The sequence below is a fragment of the Panthera pardus genome, unplaced genomic scaffold, assembly GCF_024362965.1.
Source record: "Panthera pardus isolate Hobbes unplaced genomic scaffold, ASM2436296v1 HiC_scaffold_21, whole genome shotgun sequence".
In the NCBI taxonomy this organism is placed as follows: Eukaryota; Metazoa; Chordata; class Mammalia; order Carnivora; family Felidae; genus Panthera; species Panthera pardus.
In genome coordinates this window covers 63,617,678-63,634,023 of record NW_026526777.1, presented here as the reverse complement: position 1 = coordinate 63,634,023, position 16,346 = coordinate 63,617,678, and the positions used below count along the sequence as shown (strand labels likewise).

General features: G+C 37.4%; 1 protein-coding gene across 10 annotated transcripts in view; it reads left to right on the top strand.

The window, feature by feature from the left end:
* CEP170 (centrosomal protein 170) overlaps positions 1-16,346 on the top strand; it is a 126,071-nt gene that overhangs the window by 26,882 nt on the left and 82,843 nt on the right. For all 10 annotated transcript variants that reach the window (XM_053909390.1, XM_053909386.1, XM_053909388.1 and 7 more), the window contains exon 2: positions 7,813-7,958. In XM_053909390.1, coding sequence (XP_053765365.1) covers positions 7,854-7,958 — 105 coding nt within the window. In that variant the 5' untranslated portion in view covers positions 7,813-7,853. The remainder of the gene's footprint in view (positions 1-7,812; positions 7,959-16,346) is intronic.

Sequence of the window (16,346 nt, the reverse complement as noted above, 5' to 3'; positions counted from 1 at the left end):
TTCCTACAAGATCAGCAGGGTGTTTACTGTTTACATTGTGTTTATTGGGGAATATTGCAGGATTCTTCTATTGGAATCTGAACTGTTCCAGAGAGGAAAATAGTAAACTAATGATGTTGGCTCCCCACCCCCCTCCAAAAAGTGAGATTGCATTTTCTTCCATTGTACGATTTTCCAGTTGTTGGGGTCTTTGTTACAATAAGCTAAGAGCTTTACCTATAATTTTTAGTTCTGTAATATATAGCAGCCTTATGTCTCATTATACAAATAAATATTATCAAGAAAAGAGTAAATTGGGAATAAAGAGACAACTAAAACAAAAACCTCATTGGTATATTAATTCAAAAACTATTCAAGTGAGTGCATTAGACTGTGAATGTACTTACTAAAAGATACTGTATTTTAGTGAATTATACTCAGTGTGCATTATACTCATTGGTGAAACAAGTCAGCCCACATTTCTCAGTGGCTTCAAACAACAATCATTTTTATTTTTTGCTCACGTACTGTTGTTCAGCTGGAGATTGGATGATATATGAGCGCCTGACTTCAAGTTGTACATGAGGCCCATGTCTGTTCCACATGTTTCTCATTCATTTTGAACCAACAGGCCAGCCAGGGCATGTTGGTTTTTTAGTGATTGCAGAGATTCAGGAGGGCAAGCCAACTGACCAAGCACATTTGAGCCTCTACTTGCCTCAGATCTACTAACCATCCTATTGGCCCAAACAAGTCATGAGTCAGAACCCAGAATTATGCTGTGGGAAATTATACCCACCTCTCATTGGAAGAGTTGCAGTCACAGGACAAAGGTTATAGTTTGTGGTAGAATTTGTGTAAGAGGGCCTGGGGCTCCAGTCTTCAAAACAGTCAGTGATTGGGGCGCCTGGATGGTTCAGTCAGTTCAGTTAAGCATCCAACTTTGGCTCAGGTCATGATCTCCTACCTTATGAGCTCAAGACCCATGTCAGGCTCTGCTGACAGCTCGGATCCTGGAGCATGCTTCGGAATCTGTGTCTCCCACTCTCTCTGCCCTTCCCCTGCTGTGCTCTGTCCTCCTCTCTCTCACACAAAAATAAACAAACATAAAAACTTTTTTTAAAAAAGTCAGCAATCCTGTATACTATTCAGACTTTTGATCCCAATGAAAACTATTCATGCTTTGAGAAAGTGTTGTAAGAATTTTAATCATTGATCTATTAAATTTACTTATCTAAAATTGAAATATGTATGAAATAAAGACCATAGCATTTTTAATTTTATGGGTAAGCCATAAGCCACATTATGTTGTCCTAATTTTTATTCTAAAATATTCCTTTAAGGGAATACTTTTAGGATGTTGACATAGAATATACTCCATAAATGTGGATTGGTTGGTTGATATTGTTCCAGTCATAAGTTATGACTTTAGGGTATTATTTGGCAGAAAAGATTAAGAGGAGAGGGAGAAAAGGAAATGAACATTACTTGAGTGCCTCTCATATGCCAAGTGTTATCAGATACTATTTCTGTGTCTCATTTTCTCTTTAGATATTGTCACTTTGGTTTTTTTCCTTTGTCTGAAGTTCAGAAACATTTGTTGTTACTTTTTTTTTTTTTTGTCATTTTGGGTTTTTTTTTTTTTTTTTTTTTGAGTCACCTAGAAAACATGAGGGACTAGGGTTTTAACTCAAAAAGTCTACTCCATCAATGAAACAGAGTAGAGAACCCAGAAATGGACCCACAAACGTATGGCCAACTAATCTTTGACAAAGCAGGAAAGAATATCCAATGGAATAAAGACAGTCTCTTCAGCAAGTGGTGCTGGGAAAATTGGACAGCGACATGCAGAAGAATGAACCTGGACCACTTTCTTACACCATACACAAAAATAAACTCAAAATGGATGAAAGACCTCAATGTAAGACAGGAAGCCATCAAAATCCTCAAGGAGAAAGCAGACAAAAACCTCTTTGATCTTGCCTGCAGCAACTTCTTACTCAACATGTCTCCAGAGGCAAGGGAAACAAAAGCAAAAATGAACTACTGGGACCTCATCAAAATAAAAAGCTTCTGCACAGCGAAGGAAACAATCAGCAAAACTAAAAGGCAACCAGTGGAATTGGAGAAGATATTTGCAAATGACGTATCAGATAAAGGGTTAGTATCCAAAATCTATAAAGAACTTATCAAACTCAACACCCAAAAAACAAATAATCCAGTGAAGAAATGGGCGAAAGACATGAATAGACACTTGTCCAAGGAGGATATTGAGGTGGCCAACCAACACATGAAATAATGCTCCACAGCACTCATCATCAGGGAAATACAAATCAAAACAACAATGAGATACCACCTTACACCTGTCAGAATAGCTAACATTAACAATTCAGACAACGACAGATGTTGGCGAGGATGCGGAGAAAGAGGAGCTCTTTTGCATTGTTGGTGGCAATGCAAGCTGGTGCAGCCACTCTGGAAAACAGTATGGAGGTTCCTCAAAAAACTAAAAAATACAACTACCCTCAGACCCAGCAATTGCACTACTAGGTATTTATCCAAGGGATACAGGTGTGCTGTTTCGAAGGGACACATGCACCCACATGTTTATAGCAGCACTATCAACAATAGCCAATGTATGGAAAGAGCCCAGATGTCCATCAATGGATGAATGGATAAAGAAAATGTGGTATATATATACAATGGAGTATTACTCGGCAATCAAAAAGAATGAAATCTTGCCATTTGCAACTACGTGGATGGAACTGGAGGGTATTCTGCTAAGTGAAATTAGTCAGAGAAAGACAAAAATCATATGACTTCACATATGAGGACTTTAAGAGACAAAAACAGATGAACGTAAGGAAAGGGAAACAAAAATAATATAAAAACAGGGAGGGGGACAAAACAGAAGAGACATAAATATGGAGAACAACTGAGGGCTGCTGGAGGGGTTGTGGGAGAGAGAATGGGCTAAATGGGTAAAGGGCATTAAGGAATCTACTCCTGAAATCATTGTTTCGCTATATGCTAACTAATTTGGATGCAAATTAAAAAAAAAAAAAAAGTCTACTCCAAAACACATGTTTTTTTGGCTCATCCAGAAACTCTACAGAGAAATGTAACTGCTGTCACATCTGGTCAAGACCTTGAACATATTATCAAACCCAAAGTCTTCTTTCCCCCCTCCCTTTTGAGGAATCTGAGCTGAAACCTATTTCTTGGTCATTGAGGAAGCTCTCAACCAGGTTTCAGTTTTATCCATGTGTTAAGTGTCAGTATTACTCTGTGAGTAGTAAAAGATCATTGGAATTGAAGGGCCACTGAGAAAGCTGTGTTATTGAAGGAGAGAGCCCTGTGTAAAAATTGAAAGGCCCAGTAGCTCTTTGTAATATCTCATTCCCACCCATTGTTGAGAAGCTAGAAGACTCAAGGCCATTGCGCCACTGCCAATGGATAAATACCCCTCATCTTGAGGATTATGTTTATTTTTGTTTTTCAGAAAGTATGTATTCTTTTAGGTACCTTTCAAGTGTCATTGAAAGTCAAAACAAAAAAAAAAAGAGGTTAGAGTGGGAGAGAGCCAAAGCATTAGAGACTGTTAAAAACTGAGAACAAACTGAGGGTTGATGGGGGGTGGGAGGGAGGGCAGGGGGGGAGGGAGGGCAGGGTGGGTGATGGGTATTGAGGAGGGCACCTTTTGGGATGAGCACTGGGTGTTGTATGGAAACCAATTTGACAGTAAATTTCATATATTAAAAAATAAAAAAATAAAATAAATAAAAAAATAAAAAAAAAAAAAAAGAAAGTCAAAACAAAATATATTAAAAGCCATTATTTTTATATTATTTTATGTAGTTATGTACAGTTGATCCTTGGACAACGCACAGACTAGGAGTGCCAACCCCTGCACAGCCAAGTCCATGTATAACTTTTTTTTTTTTTTTAGAGCTTCTTTATTTATTTTGAGAGAGAGAGTGGGGGAGGGGCAGAGAGAGAGGGATAGAGAAAGAATCCCCAGAGGGCTCCACGCTGTTAGCACAGAGCCCTACCTGAGGCTGCAACTCGCAAACCTTGAGATCATAACCTGAGCTGAAATCCAAGAGTTGGATGCTTAACCAACTGAGCCATCCAGGCACCCCAGAAGTCCATTTACAACTTTTAACTCCCTCCAAATGTAGCTATTAATAGCCTATTGTTGACCAGAAGCCTTATCAATAAGATAAATTATTAATATATATATTTTCATGTCACAGGTATCATATATTGTATTCTTACAATCAAGCTAGAGGGGTGCCTGGCTGGTTCAGTTGGTAGAACATGTGACTGTTGATCTCAGAGTTGTGAGGTTGAGTCTCATGTTGGGTGTACAGATTACTTAAAAAAAAAGCTAGATAAAATAATATTAAGAAAATCATAAGGAAGAGAAAATATGCTTACAGTACTGTATTTATCAAAAAATTCACATATGAGTGGATCCATTCAGTTCAATCTCATGGTTTTCAAGGGTCAACTGTAATTATTGTTGTATGTTTGTATTGTAGGATTATGTATTATGTATTTGTATATGATGTAATTGTGTTTGATATTATCTAAATACCTAAAACAGTGTTTTTGTAGCATATGAATAATGCTTATGTAAAACTTTGATTTTGAAAGTGTTATATTGTTCCCGTTGCCCATGTTTGGCTCTGGTGTGTGTGCCACTTATATGCTGTATTTAGATTGGAGGGGTTTTCTTGGGTAAATTTTTTTTGATTCTCTGTTGACTTGGCCAGGAAGTACATATGCAGTGCTAAATGCCTGTTTGTCAGAGAGTGGATGGATGAAAAACCAACCACATCTCCAACATGGAGTTAAGTGGATGGAAGATTAAAAATCCACATAAATTGACCATATCAAGGGATAAGCTGAAAGTGGAGTAAGGCTTGATTGTTTCAGCTTTACAGAAGGCTCTTTGCCTGTTTTGGTGAAACCCATTGTTTCGTGTATATGTTGATAAATTTATAATATATGGGATGTTTACCTTCACATGAAGTTTTACATTTTATAGGATTTTGTTTTAATGTATAGATATATTTCTTATTGCAGAATGTTTCATTTCACTGTAGTTTGCTTCTAATTAAATTGTAACAATATGCCATTTCATGGAAAAAATATTTGCAAGTAGTAGTTTCATAAGAAAAAACTGTTGAGGGGCGCCTGGGTGGCTCAGTCGGTTAAGCGTCCGACTTCGGCTCAGGTCACGATCTCGCGGTCCGTGAGTTCGAGCCCCGCGTCGGGCTCTGGGCTGATGGCTCGGAGCCTGGAGCCTGCTTCCAGTTCTGTGTCTCCCTCTCTCTCTGCCCCTCCCCCGTTCATGCTCTGTCTCTCTCTGTTTCAAAAATAAATAAACGTTAAAAAAAAAATTTTTTTTAAAAAAGAAAAAACTGTTGAGTAGATACTATTATTATCACCGTTTTACAGAAGAGGAAACTAAGGGACATGAGATAAATAACTTGCCCAAGGTCAAGTGTTGGAACCAAGAGTCAGATTCTTGATCTGTTAGTCTGACTCCAAGATTTAGGTTCTAAATGACATCACCATGTTCTCTAGGATAGTAGTTCTCAAAGCTCAATCCACAGGCCTCTGGGAGTTCCTGAAACCATTTCAAAGGTCATGAGGTCAAAGCTATTTTAAAAATAATATCAAACATAATTGGCCTTTTATATTGTATTGACATTTGAGTTGCTAGTATAAAAAGAGTGGTGGGTAAAGCTGCTGGCTTCTAGCAGAGATCTAGGTATTAGCACCAAATTATACTAACAGTAATTTACCGCCATGCACGTGCAGTTAAGGGAGGAGAAAAAACCAGTTTCACTTAAGAATGCCTTTGATAGGGGCACCTGGGTGGCTCAGTCAGTTAAGCAGCTGACTTCAGCTCAGGTCATGATCTCATGGTCTGTGAGTTCGAGCCCTGTTTCGGGCTCTGTGCTGACAGCTCGGAGCCTGGAGGCTGCTTCAGATTCTGTGTCTCCCTTTCTCTCTGCCCCTCCCCTGCTTGCACTCTGTCTCTCTCTGTCTCTCAAAAATAATAAACACTAAAAAAATTTTTTTTTAAATGTCCTTGATCAAGTGGTAAAAATGGAAGTCACATCTTTTTAATATTCTGTAGAAGTAATTGGAAGCACATGTAAAACACTTATATTGAATTCCAAAGTACCATGGTTGTCTCAAGGAAAAGCATTTGTGCCGTTGTTTGAGTTGTGAACTGCACTACAGGCTTGTTTCATGGACCACCTTGTTACTTGAAACAACGACTGACAGATTAATGGTTTTGTACACTTGAGTGTTTGGCAAACAAAGTAAGCCTGTCACCTCCAAAGAAAAGAATTGGTAGTAGTTTTTTGCCAATAAGATTTGAGCTTTCAAGAGAAAATTAGAATTTTAGAAACCTTGGTTCTGCCACCATGAGCCTCACAGGTACCCAGTACTTGACTTTTCTGAGAAGGTGAGATGGGTGATAAAGTTAGCAGATGTGATGTTTTAATAATAAAGTGAACATGTTAACCTTTGGGAGACTGTGTAACTCAGGGACAGTGTTCCCAAGATCCCTTCAGAGCTGAAGATGGGTATTTACATAACACACTATAAAAGTGTTAAGATTTCATATTACAAATAAATTTCAAGAAACTACCATTATTGAAGTTTTGATATTAATATCAAAATAACACTACAGTTATTTGAGAAGACTATTAAATTACATTTCCCTTTTCTAACTATCTGAATGAAGTCAGGCCTTTAAATATTTCAAGTTCAACAGTGTGCTGACAACAGATTGAATGCAGAGCAAATGCAAAAATCTATTATGCTAGACATTAAAAAGATTTTTTTAATGAAAAAGATTTTTCATTAAAATGTTAATTTATTATAAATGAATTAATAAATTTTAGTTGCTCAGGTTTCATTGTTTTTATATGGTAAATATTAATATATATAATCCACATAAACAAAATGCTTTTTGGGTTTTTTTTTTTTTTTTTAAGAGAACAAAAGCCTAAGAATTGGTGCTGTAGAAAAATGTACTAAGAAAGTGAAGTACATGTGAGGAGAGAAATTGAAATTGCATCTTTCTGAAAGTTCTTTTGGTGGTTACACTTAGTTGACTAAGAGCAATTTCTTTAGTTTTTATTGTTCTTAATTAGATCTCAGATGTATTCAGATGAACTTAGTCTTTCTTTCTCAAGTCATAAGTTAGACATTTAAGTGTATAATGCTCCTAGTGTTTACTAAGGTTAACGTGATAATAAGGTGATCATTTACTTGAGGATTAGACCTTTATTATAAGCTGTGCTCAGAGCCTTTCAGGAGTATGATAAATGTTTATTACTTGACTACTTAATTGCATAATGTCTTTCTTTTAAAAAAATTTATTTTAATGTTTGTTTAATTTTGAGAGAGAAAGTGCGCACGTGCAGGCATGCATGAGTGGGGGAGGGGCAGAGAGCAAGGGAGACACCGAATCCGAAGCAGGCTCTGGGCTGGGCTCCGAGAGCCCAATGGAGCGCTCGAACCCACAAACCCATGATTGAGCTCAGACACTCAACCGACTGAGCCACCCAGGCACCCTTTTTGTCTGTCTTCTTAATTGAACTCTTCACGGAGTCTGTGGACTTAAATTACTAACGAGAATTTGGTAGATGTGCCATGTCTGAGGGCCTCTGGATGGTCTGTTTACTTACAGTAGGAGCAGATGAAGAACCAAGTTCTATTCTTAGGCCTGCTTGAAGGGTTTGGTGAATCGATACCAAAGCTAAATATCTGAATGTATGTTTTTCTTGAATATCTCTGCAGGATGACGTAGCTTTGCCGAAGACTTAGAAGCTAAGCAGAAAATGAGCTTAACATCCTGGTTTTTGGTGAGCAGTGGAGGCACTCGCCACAGGCTGCCACGAGAAATGATTTTTGTTGGAAGAGATGACTGTGAGCTCATGTTGCAGGTAATTGCATCAAACTTCTGTGACTCCACTCAAAACCCGGGACTGGTATAAAATGTGTCCACTCAGAACCTGGGACTGTGTATAAAATGTGTCCACTCAGAACCTGGGACTGGTATAAAATGTTTTTCTGTTCCATTGGAAAACAACACTACGTGGATTTGAACTTTCTGACCCTTCCTCTTTTAGCTCCACCTATCAGTTTAATTCATTTTTTCCCTCTTGAATCCTCTAAAAATAAGTTGTAGGTCTTGGGGAATGTATTTTCAAAAGTGAGAGCTCAGAGTAGAGTTTATTCTTAAGTAAGAAGTTTCACATTATATACTTCAAAAATAAGACTTGTAAATAATTCATAAAATTAGCATAGCATGAAGTAAAACTGAATTTTAATCACAGATGTTTCAACAACACTGAAAGTAGTTTCTCTGTTTCTTTTAGAGATGTTCATTGAGATACCTTTCAGTAGTTTGAGCATAATTAAAGATTGTTAGTATTTACTGCATTATGTATAAAGGAGTTACTTTTAAAACATACTTTGAAGATATCTTTGAGTAAAGTAATTAGCAAAAGAATTGATCTCCAGAGTTTTGAGAATTTGGTTATTTTAATAAGTCCTGGTACTTTTTTTTTTTTTTTTTTTAAACATTTATTTATTTTTGAGAGACAGAGACAGAGCACAAGTAGGGGAGGGGCAGAGAGAGGGAGACACAGAATCTGGAGCAGCCTGAACTGTCAACACAGAGCCCGACACAGGGCTCAAATCCACAAACTGCAAGATTATGACCTGAGCTGAAGTCGGACGCTTAACCGACTGAGCCACCCAGGCACCCCAATAAGTCCTGGTACTTTTGAATAAAGTCTTATACTCTTATTCTTCCTCCTTTTTTTTTTTTTTTTTTTTTTTTTGTTAAAAGCCTTAAGCAAATACTTAGAATAGAAATGTTTATTCTGTTAGCCCATTGGTTCTTAACTGGGGCAATCCTGTCTTCCCCTGCCCAAAGGACATTTGACAATATCTAGAGACATTTTGATTGTTACAAGTGATGGGAGGTTGGAGGTGGTTGCTATTGACATTTAGTAGGTAGAGACCAAGAAGCCAAGTGTGCTGCTAAGCATCCTACAATGTACAGCATACTTTCCCCACTCCCCCCACCCCAACACACACTGCAAGGAAGTATGTGGCCCCGAATGTCTGCAGTGCTGAGATTGAGAAACCCTGCATTTTCCCTAGAAAAATCAAACTTGCATGTGTTTGTATACATGTTTATTTTAAAATTAGGGAACTTACTTTATAGTTTGAAGCAATAAAAGTAAAGCCACCATACAGCTATGTTAGTTTGGTATATAAATGCAGTATGTAAGTATAGCATATGAGTAAGTTGCATATTCATATCAAACAAACTCACTGCGAGAAATAGAATAATACAGAGATCTGCTTCTCAGTGAGATGGAGTGTTGAGAGTGGCAACTGAGAAAAAGGCAGTGGTGATTCTGTTTGGATAAAGGCCTCCTGGAACTGGGCCATATCTTAGGTTCAAATAGGGGGAGCTCATTTATCAGAGAATGGAAGTGGTGCCTTCTATGTGGCATCTCTATCAACCAGCCAAGAAATGTGGGAATGGTTGTTCCGGAGCTTCCTACATTGAGATAAGGAATATGAAGAGACGTGACTGACAAGGTCATAGTTTTCCTGGACTATGTATAACAAATGGAAGTTGTCTGACAGTAAGTGAGGTGGGCAGAGAAAGCTGTGAGTCCAAGGAGACCAAGGTGGGTTCCAGTTCACAGGACACAGTATCAGAGTGGAAAGAGTTACACAGAGAAGGAACTTTGCAGAGGTAATCCCTGAGTATGAGGTTGAGTACTGATCACATACAAGTGAGGAAACTAACCGAAGGCAGTGGGGAAAAAACACTCAAAAGGATTAGAGTTAACAGTGTGGGACACTAATAGGGTCAGGAATGGTGCCTGTCTTAACAGCCAGACTGGAAAACCTTATGAGTCACACACAGGGCATTGATCTCTACCCCCTCAGTAGTGGGGAGTCGTTTACCATAGACTGAGTTCTAGCCTCATCTAAATCTTAAAAACAGTACCCAAAAGGGTCACACTCTTTTCAAGTAATTTAACTGTGTCCCATAACAAAGTTCAAGAATATGTATAGGAACACAGAAATATTTAACACCCTCAAAAGGCAAAATCTATGGTGTCTGGCATGCAATAAAAAATCACAGTCTTGTAAAGAAGCAGGGAAGTGTGGCCCATTATAAAGACTGATGATAGAAGATGTTTTGTTTCTGAAGAGTTTGGCTAAGTTTAGCAAAGTCTGACAAAATAAAAAAAAAGTAGTAAAACGGTAAAATCTTGAAGAAGATTTCAAAACTTATTATAAAGCTAGCGTCACTGGCTTTTATAAAGGTAGACATATAGACAAGTGGAATAGAATAGAGAGTCCAGAAATAAACCCCTATGTATCTGTAGCTGTTGTGGTTTGAGTTGTGTCCCCTCAAAAAGGTATATTAAAGTCCTAAACTTCCATACCTATGAATGTGACCTTATTTGGAAATAGAGTCTTTGGGGATATAACCAAGTTAAGATAAAGTCATTAGGGTAGACTCTAATCCAGTATGACCTCGTATCCTTATAAGGAAAGGAAAAGACAGACACAAAAGGAAAATAGCTATGTAAAGATAGAAACAGAGATTAGAGTTATGCTACCAGAATCCAAGGAACACCTGAGTCTACCAGAAGCTGGAAGAGGCAAGGAAAAATAAGATCCTCCCCTAGAAGTGTTAGAAGAAGTATGGCCCTACCAACACCTTGACTTTAGACTTTTATTTGTTTATTTATTTTTAATTTTTTAAATGTTTATTTTTGAGATGAGAGAGCGAGCAAGTGGGGAAGGGGCAGAGAGGGGGACAGAGGATCTGAAGGAGGCTCTGTGCTGACAGCAGAGAGCTCAGTGCAGGGCTCAATCTCACAAACCGTGAGATCATGACCTGAGCCAAGGTCGGATGCTTAACCAGCTGAACCACCCAGGCACCCCTGATTTTAGACTTTTAGAGTCCAGGCTATGAGAGAATTAACTTGTGTTGTTTTAAGCCACCTAGGCACCTAGTTTGTTATGGTACTCCTAGGACACCATTACGATGGCAATTGAGTTTTTAGAAGGCTGTTAAGTTTATTCAGTGGAGCTAAGAATGACTATGGCAGAGGAAGCTTGGGACAGCTGGATTTCCACATACAAAAGAATGAAGTTGGACCCTTGCTGCATACCACATGTAAAAATTAACTCAAAATGGATCAATGACCTAAATATAAGAGATAAAGCCATAAAACTCACAGAAGAAAACATAGGGATACGTCATCATGACCTTGAATATGGCAGTGGAATCTTAGGTATGACACCATAGCACCAGCAACAAAAGAAAAAGGTAAATTAGACTTCATTAAAATTAAAAACTTGTGTATATAAGGATATTGCCAAGAGAGTGAAAAGACAACTGGCAGAATGGGAGAAAATATTTGCAAAACTATATATCTTATAAAGATTTAATATCCGGAGTATATGAAGAATTCTTACAACTCAACAACAGAAAGCAGCCAACTTAAAAAATGAGTGAAAGACTTTACTGGTCATTTCTTAGAAGAAGATACAATAATGCTCAATAAACACGTGAAAAGAAGATGCTCGACATCGTTCATCATTAAGAAATGCAGATCAGAACCTCAGTGAGTTACCACTTCACATCTGTTAAGCTGGCTATAATTTTGTTACAAGAGGAAAATGGGCACCTCGGGCGGCTCAGTCTGTTGAGCGTCCAGCTCTTGATTTCAGTTCAGGTCATGATCTCACGGTTTGTGGGTTCAAGCCCTGCATCAGGCTCTGAGCTGGGGGTGGATCTTGCATAAGATTCTCTTTCCCCCCCTCTCTCTTTGCCCTTCCCCCCACTGTCTGTCTGTCTCTCTCTGTCTCCTCAAAATAAATAAATTTTTTAAAAAAAGGAAAATGTTGGTGAAGATGCAGAGAAATTGAAATTCTTATATGTCGCTGATGGTGTCAGTGCTGCAGAAAATAGTGCTTCCTCAAAAAGCTGAACATAAAATTTCCATGTGACCAGCAGTTCCACTTTTATATATATACCCACAGTAATTGAAAGCAAGGTCTCTGGGCTCCTGGGTGGCTCAGTTGGTTAAGTGTCCAACTCTTGATTTCAGCTCAGGTCATGACCTTATGGGTCCTGAGATCGAGCCCAGTGTTCAGGCTCCATGCTGTATGTGGCACCTGCTTGGGATTCTTTCTCTCCCACGGTCTCTGCCCCTCCTTCTCTCATGCAAGCGTGCGCTCTCTAGAAATAAGCTTTTTTTTTTTTTTTTAAAGCAAGGTTTCAAACAGATACTTGTATGAATTATACGTACATTATTCACAGTAGCGAAAAGGTGAAAACAACCCAAGTGTCCAGGCACAAATGAATGGATGAAATGCAGTGTATACATCCACTGGATTATTCATCTGTAACAAGGAATGAAGTTCTCATATATGCTGTAACATAAATGAACCTTGAAAATCTTATGCTAAGTGAAATAAGCCAGACACAAAGGGCAAACACTACATGATCATTTCTTTGAAAATAGCTAGAATAGGCAAATTTACAGACATAGGATGAGTTAGAAGCTACCAGTGGCTGGGGGAAAGAAGATTAGGGAGTTCTTAGGAGTTTCTGTTTGAGGTGATAAAAATTTTTTGGAAATAGTGGTGCATAACATTGTGAATTTAATTAATGCCACTGAATTGTACACTTACAAATGGTTAAGATGGCAAATATTATGCTTTATATATATATAAATTTATATATATATATATCACCATAATGAAAAAAGGAAATCGATGGCAATAGAATTTTAAAATATCTTTGAATTGATACATTTGATTCATACTGCCTTTATAACAGAAATTTAAAACAAAAATCAGTATTATTTTAATGAGTAGAACCAATATCACAGTATTATAAAGTCAAAAGTTTAAAGAACATTTTTATTTAAATTTATAAATGTGATATGGGCATCTATCCTATTTATGACTGTTTTTGTTTATGCTTTATTTTTTAAATAGAATGTAAAAGAGATGAGAGATCTCCATGATCAGGCAGGGCAAAGAAACAGTTTTGAACCGTTCCTCAGTCTCCACCCCTAAAGATAACTTCTGCCCTTTATCTGATAGTAGCACACTGGTTTTAGCGCTGTTCTCGACTCTGTGTATTCTCTGAAAGAGATCCAGGAAGAGATTGGCATGCTGGTCATTTGCTAGTCTGAATCAATGCTACATATTAATAGTCCTCTTCCTAGCACTGAAAGACATACGTGGAAGTAAGAACAAATATTTGTAAATTGTGTTTAGTTTTTAACTGATTTAATGTTAATTTAATCTTTCCTAGTATAGGAGTAAAATGATACTTAAAATCTTTTATGTCATTTCTGAAAAATGGACTATAGTGGTAGAAAAGTGAAGAATTTTGCATTTATACATGCAAAATATATTTGTTTTAAAAGATTAGTGCTGTAGAATTGATGAAATTATGTTTTCCTTTTAAAGACCTGACATAGCTTAAATGGTTCTGCATTGGTTAGGTCAGTCAGTGTGGTAATTAAAATTGTTAGTAGTGCAAATAGCTAATATTTGATTGCTTTTTAATGAATAAATAAGAGTTCTTTAAAAATTTGGTCGACCTAAGTCTGCATTTATGGTTTTAAGCCCTCCATTTTTAATGTACAGGAAATCACTTGTTAAATTTTAGAATCTCTGCCTCTGAATAATTTTAAGTAATTTCTTACATGTAAAGATTTCAACTACAACTAGATTTGCTGGCATTAAAAAAAATACTTTGATGATAATATGGCTTAAACCCAGTGCAGAAGAGAAATAAATGATCTATAAGGTTAAATGATCTGTTTGATTATAATTAATTTTTTTTTGTTATTTTATGACAAAAAATAAAGATTTTTGAGTTTTATATTTTTTGTTACTTCATCTCATTCCAAAAAATGTACTCTAAAGAATATGATCATCCAGAAGAAAATGTGCCTGGATACTGAAGAGTAGGTAATTACACAAAAGATTCTGGATGAGTTTTCTCACTTAGCTTGGAAGCTTCCAGCAAATTATGCAGACTTGCTGTGCCTGTCTCTGGCTGTAGACAGATGATTGTGCTCTTTCGTAAGACATATTATGCAAGATGAATCTTGCATAGCCATGGATGAAAAGCCATAAAGTATAATTTATTAGATAAAAATTATGCTTTGGAGCAACACATGAATATCACTATTAACAGTACATTCTATTTAAATAGTACTTTCTATTTCTCATTGTTCATTTATGTGATTTTTAGATGTTGCTCTCAACAGTTTTCTAAAAGATACAGTCATCCCCATTTTTACAGATGGTAAAATCAAGATTTGGAAAGAGTTGGTCACTGGGCCAGTATCATACAACCATTAAGTCATGGAAGCTGGTGTTAGAACCTTTATCATTTTGGCTCGAAAATCAAATGACCTTTCTCTTCCACCACTTAGCAGCTACTGCATGTGTGTGTGTGTGTGTGTGTGTGTGTGTAACCTAAAAAGGACTTAATAACTTAATTCTTCTAGTAAACATGTTCAAACACTTCTTGCAACATATGGTATACTTCTAAGTACAAATAAAGTTGCATTTTAAAAAGTTGGTTACCTAAATTCTAATTTTACCGTCATAAAAATTTTTTAATTTTTCTTTTAATGTTTATTTTTGAGAGAGACAGAGTGTGAGCAGGGGAGGGGCAGAGAGAGGGGGAGACACAGAATCTGACGCAGGCTTCAGGCTCTGAGCTGTCAGCACAGATCTTGACGCTGGGCTCGAATTCACGAACTCTGAGATCATGACCTGAGTCAAAGTTGGACGCTTAACCAACTGAGCCACCCAGGTGCCCCATCTTCATAAAATTTTTAATTGCACCAAATGATTGAATTTTGCTCTGTTTTGAGAAATACCGTCATACTAACTGAAATAGCAAAATTACATTTGACTTACTATTTTAATGTTTTAACTTTCACACTGGTGTAAGAACAGTTTCCAGGAGGGTAATGGTATGTTTTAAAGATCATAGGTAACATATTTTCAAAATATGTCTTCTGGAGCACATAGCAAAGGATAAATCACTTTATTATTCTGATTGTAAAAATGCAGTTGGGTTTTTAAAGAGTCTTTCAGTCACAGTGCCTTTTTTTTTTTTTTTTTTTTTTTGATGAAACAGCAAAACTGTATTTGATTGTTGGATATGAAATTTACTGTCGCATAATTAAAAGGGACTGCTTCAGAGAAAGAAGCATAAAAATAAAATGTGATTTTTTTAATATGAAATTTATTGTCAAGTTGGTTTCCATACAATACCCAGTGCTCATACCAACAGGTGTCCTCCTCAATGCCCATCACCCACTTTCCCCTCTCCCCCACCCCCCATCAACCCTCAGTTTGTTCTCAGTTTTTAAGAGTCTCTTATGGTTTGCCTCCTTCCCTCTCTGTAACTTTTTTTTCCCCCTTCCCCTCCCCCATGGTCTTCTGTTAAGTTTCTCAGGATCCACCTAAGAGTGAAAACATACGGTATCTGTCTTTCTCTGTATGACTTACTTCACTTAGCATAACACTCTCCACTTCCATCCACATTGCTACAAAGGGCCATATTTCATTCTTTCTCATTGCCATGTAGTACTCCATTGTGTATATAAACCACAATTTCTTTATCCATTCGTCAGTTGATGGACATTTAGGCTCTTTCCATAATTTGGCTATTGTTGAGAGTGCTGCTATAAACATTGGGGTACAAGTGCCCCTGTGCATCAGTACTCCTGTATCCCTTGGGTAAATTCCTAGCAGTGCTATTGCTGGGTCATAGGGTAGGTCTATTTTTAATTTTCTGAGGAACCTCCACACTGTTTTCCAGAGTGGCTGCACCAGTTTGCATTCCCACCAACAGTGCAAGAGGGTTCCCGTTTCTCCACATCCTCACCAGCATCTATAGTCTCCTGATTTGTTCATTTTAGCCACTCTGACTGGCATGAGGTGGTATCTGAGTGTGGTTTTGAGTTGTATTTCCCTGATGAGGAGTGACGTTGAGCATCTTTTCATGTGCCTGTTGGCCATCCGGATGTCTTCTTTAGAGAAGTGTCTAGTCATGTCTTCTGCCCATTTGTTCACTGGATTATTTGTTTTTCGGGTGCGGAGTTTGGTGAGTTCTTCATATATTTTGGATACTAGCCCTTTGTCTGATACAGCCACAGTGTCTTTAAAAAATACTTTAAAACAGTGATGACACACCATGGCCATCTTTCTTTTTCTCTTCAGGTTTTTTTAGTCTGTGT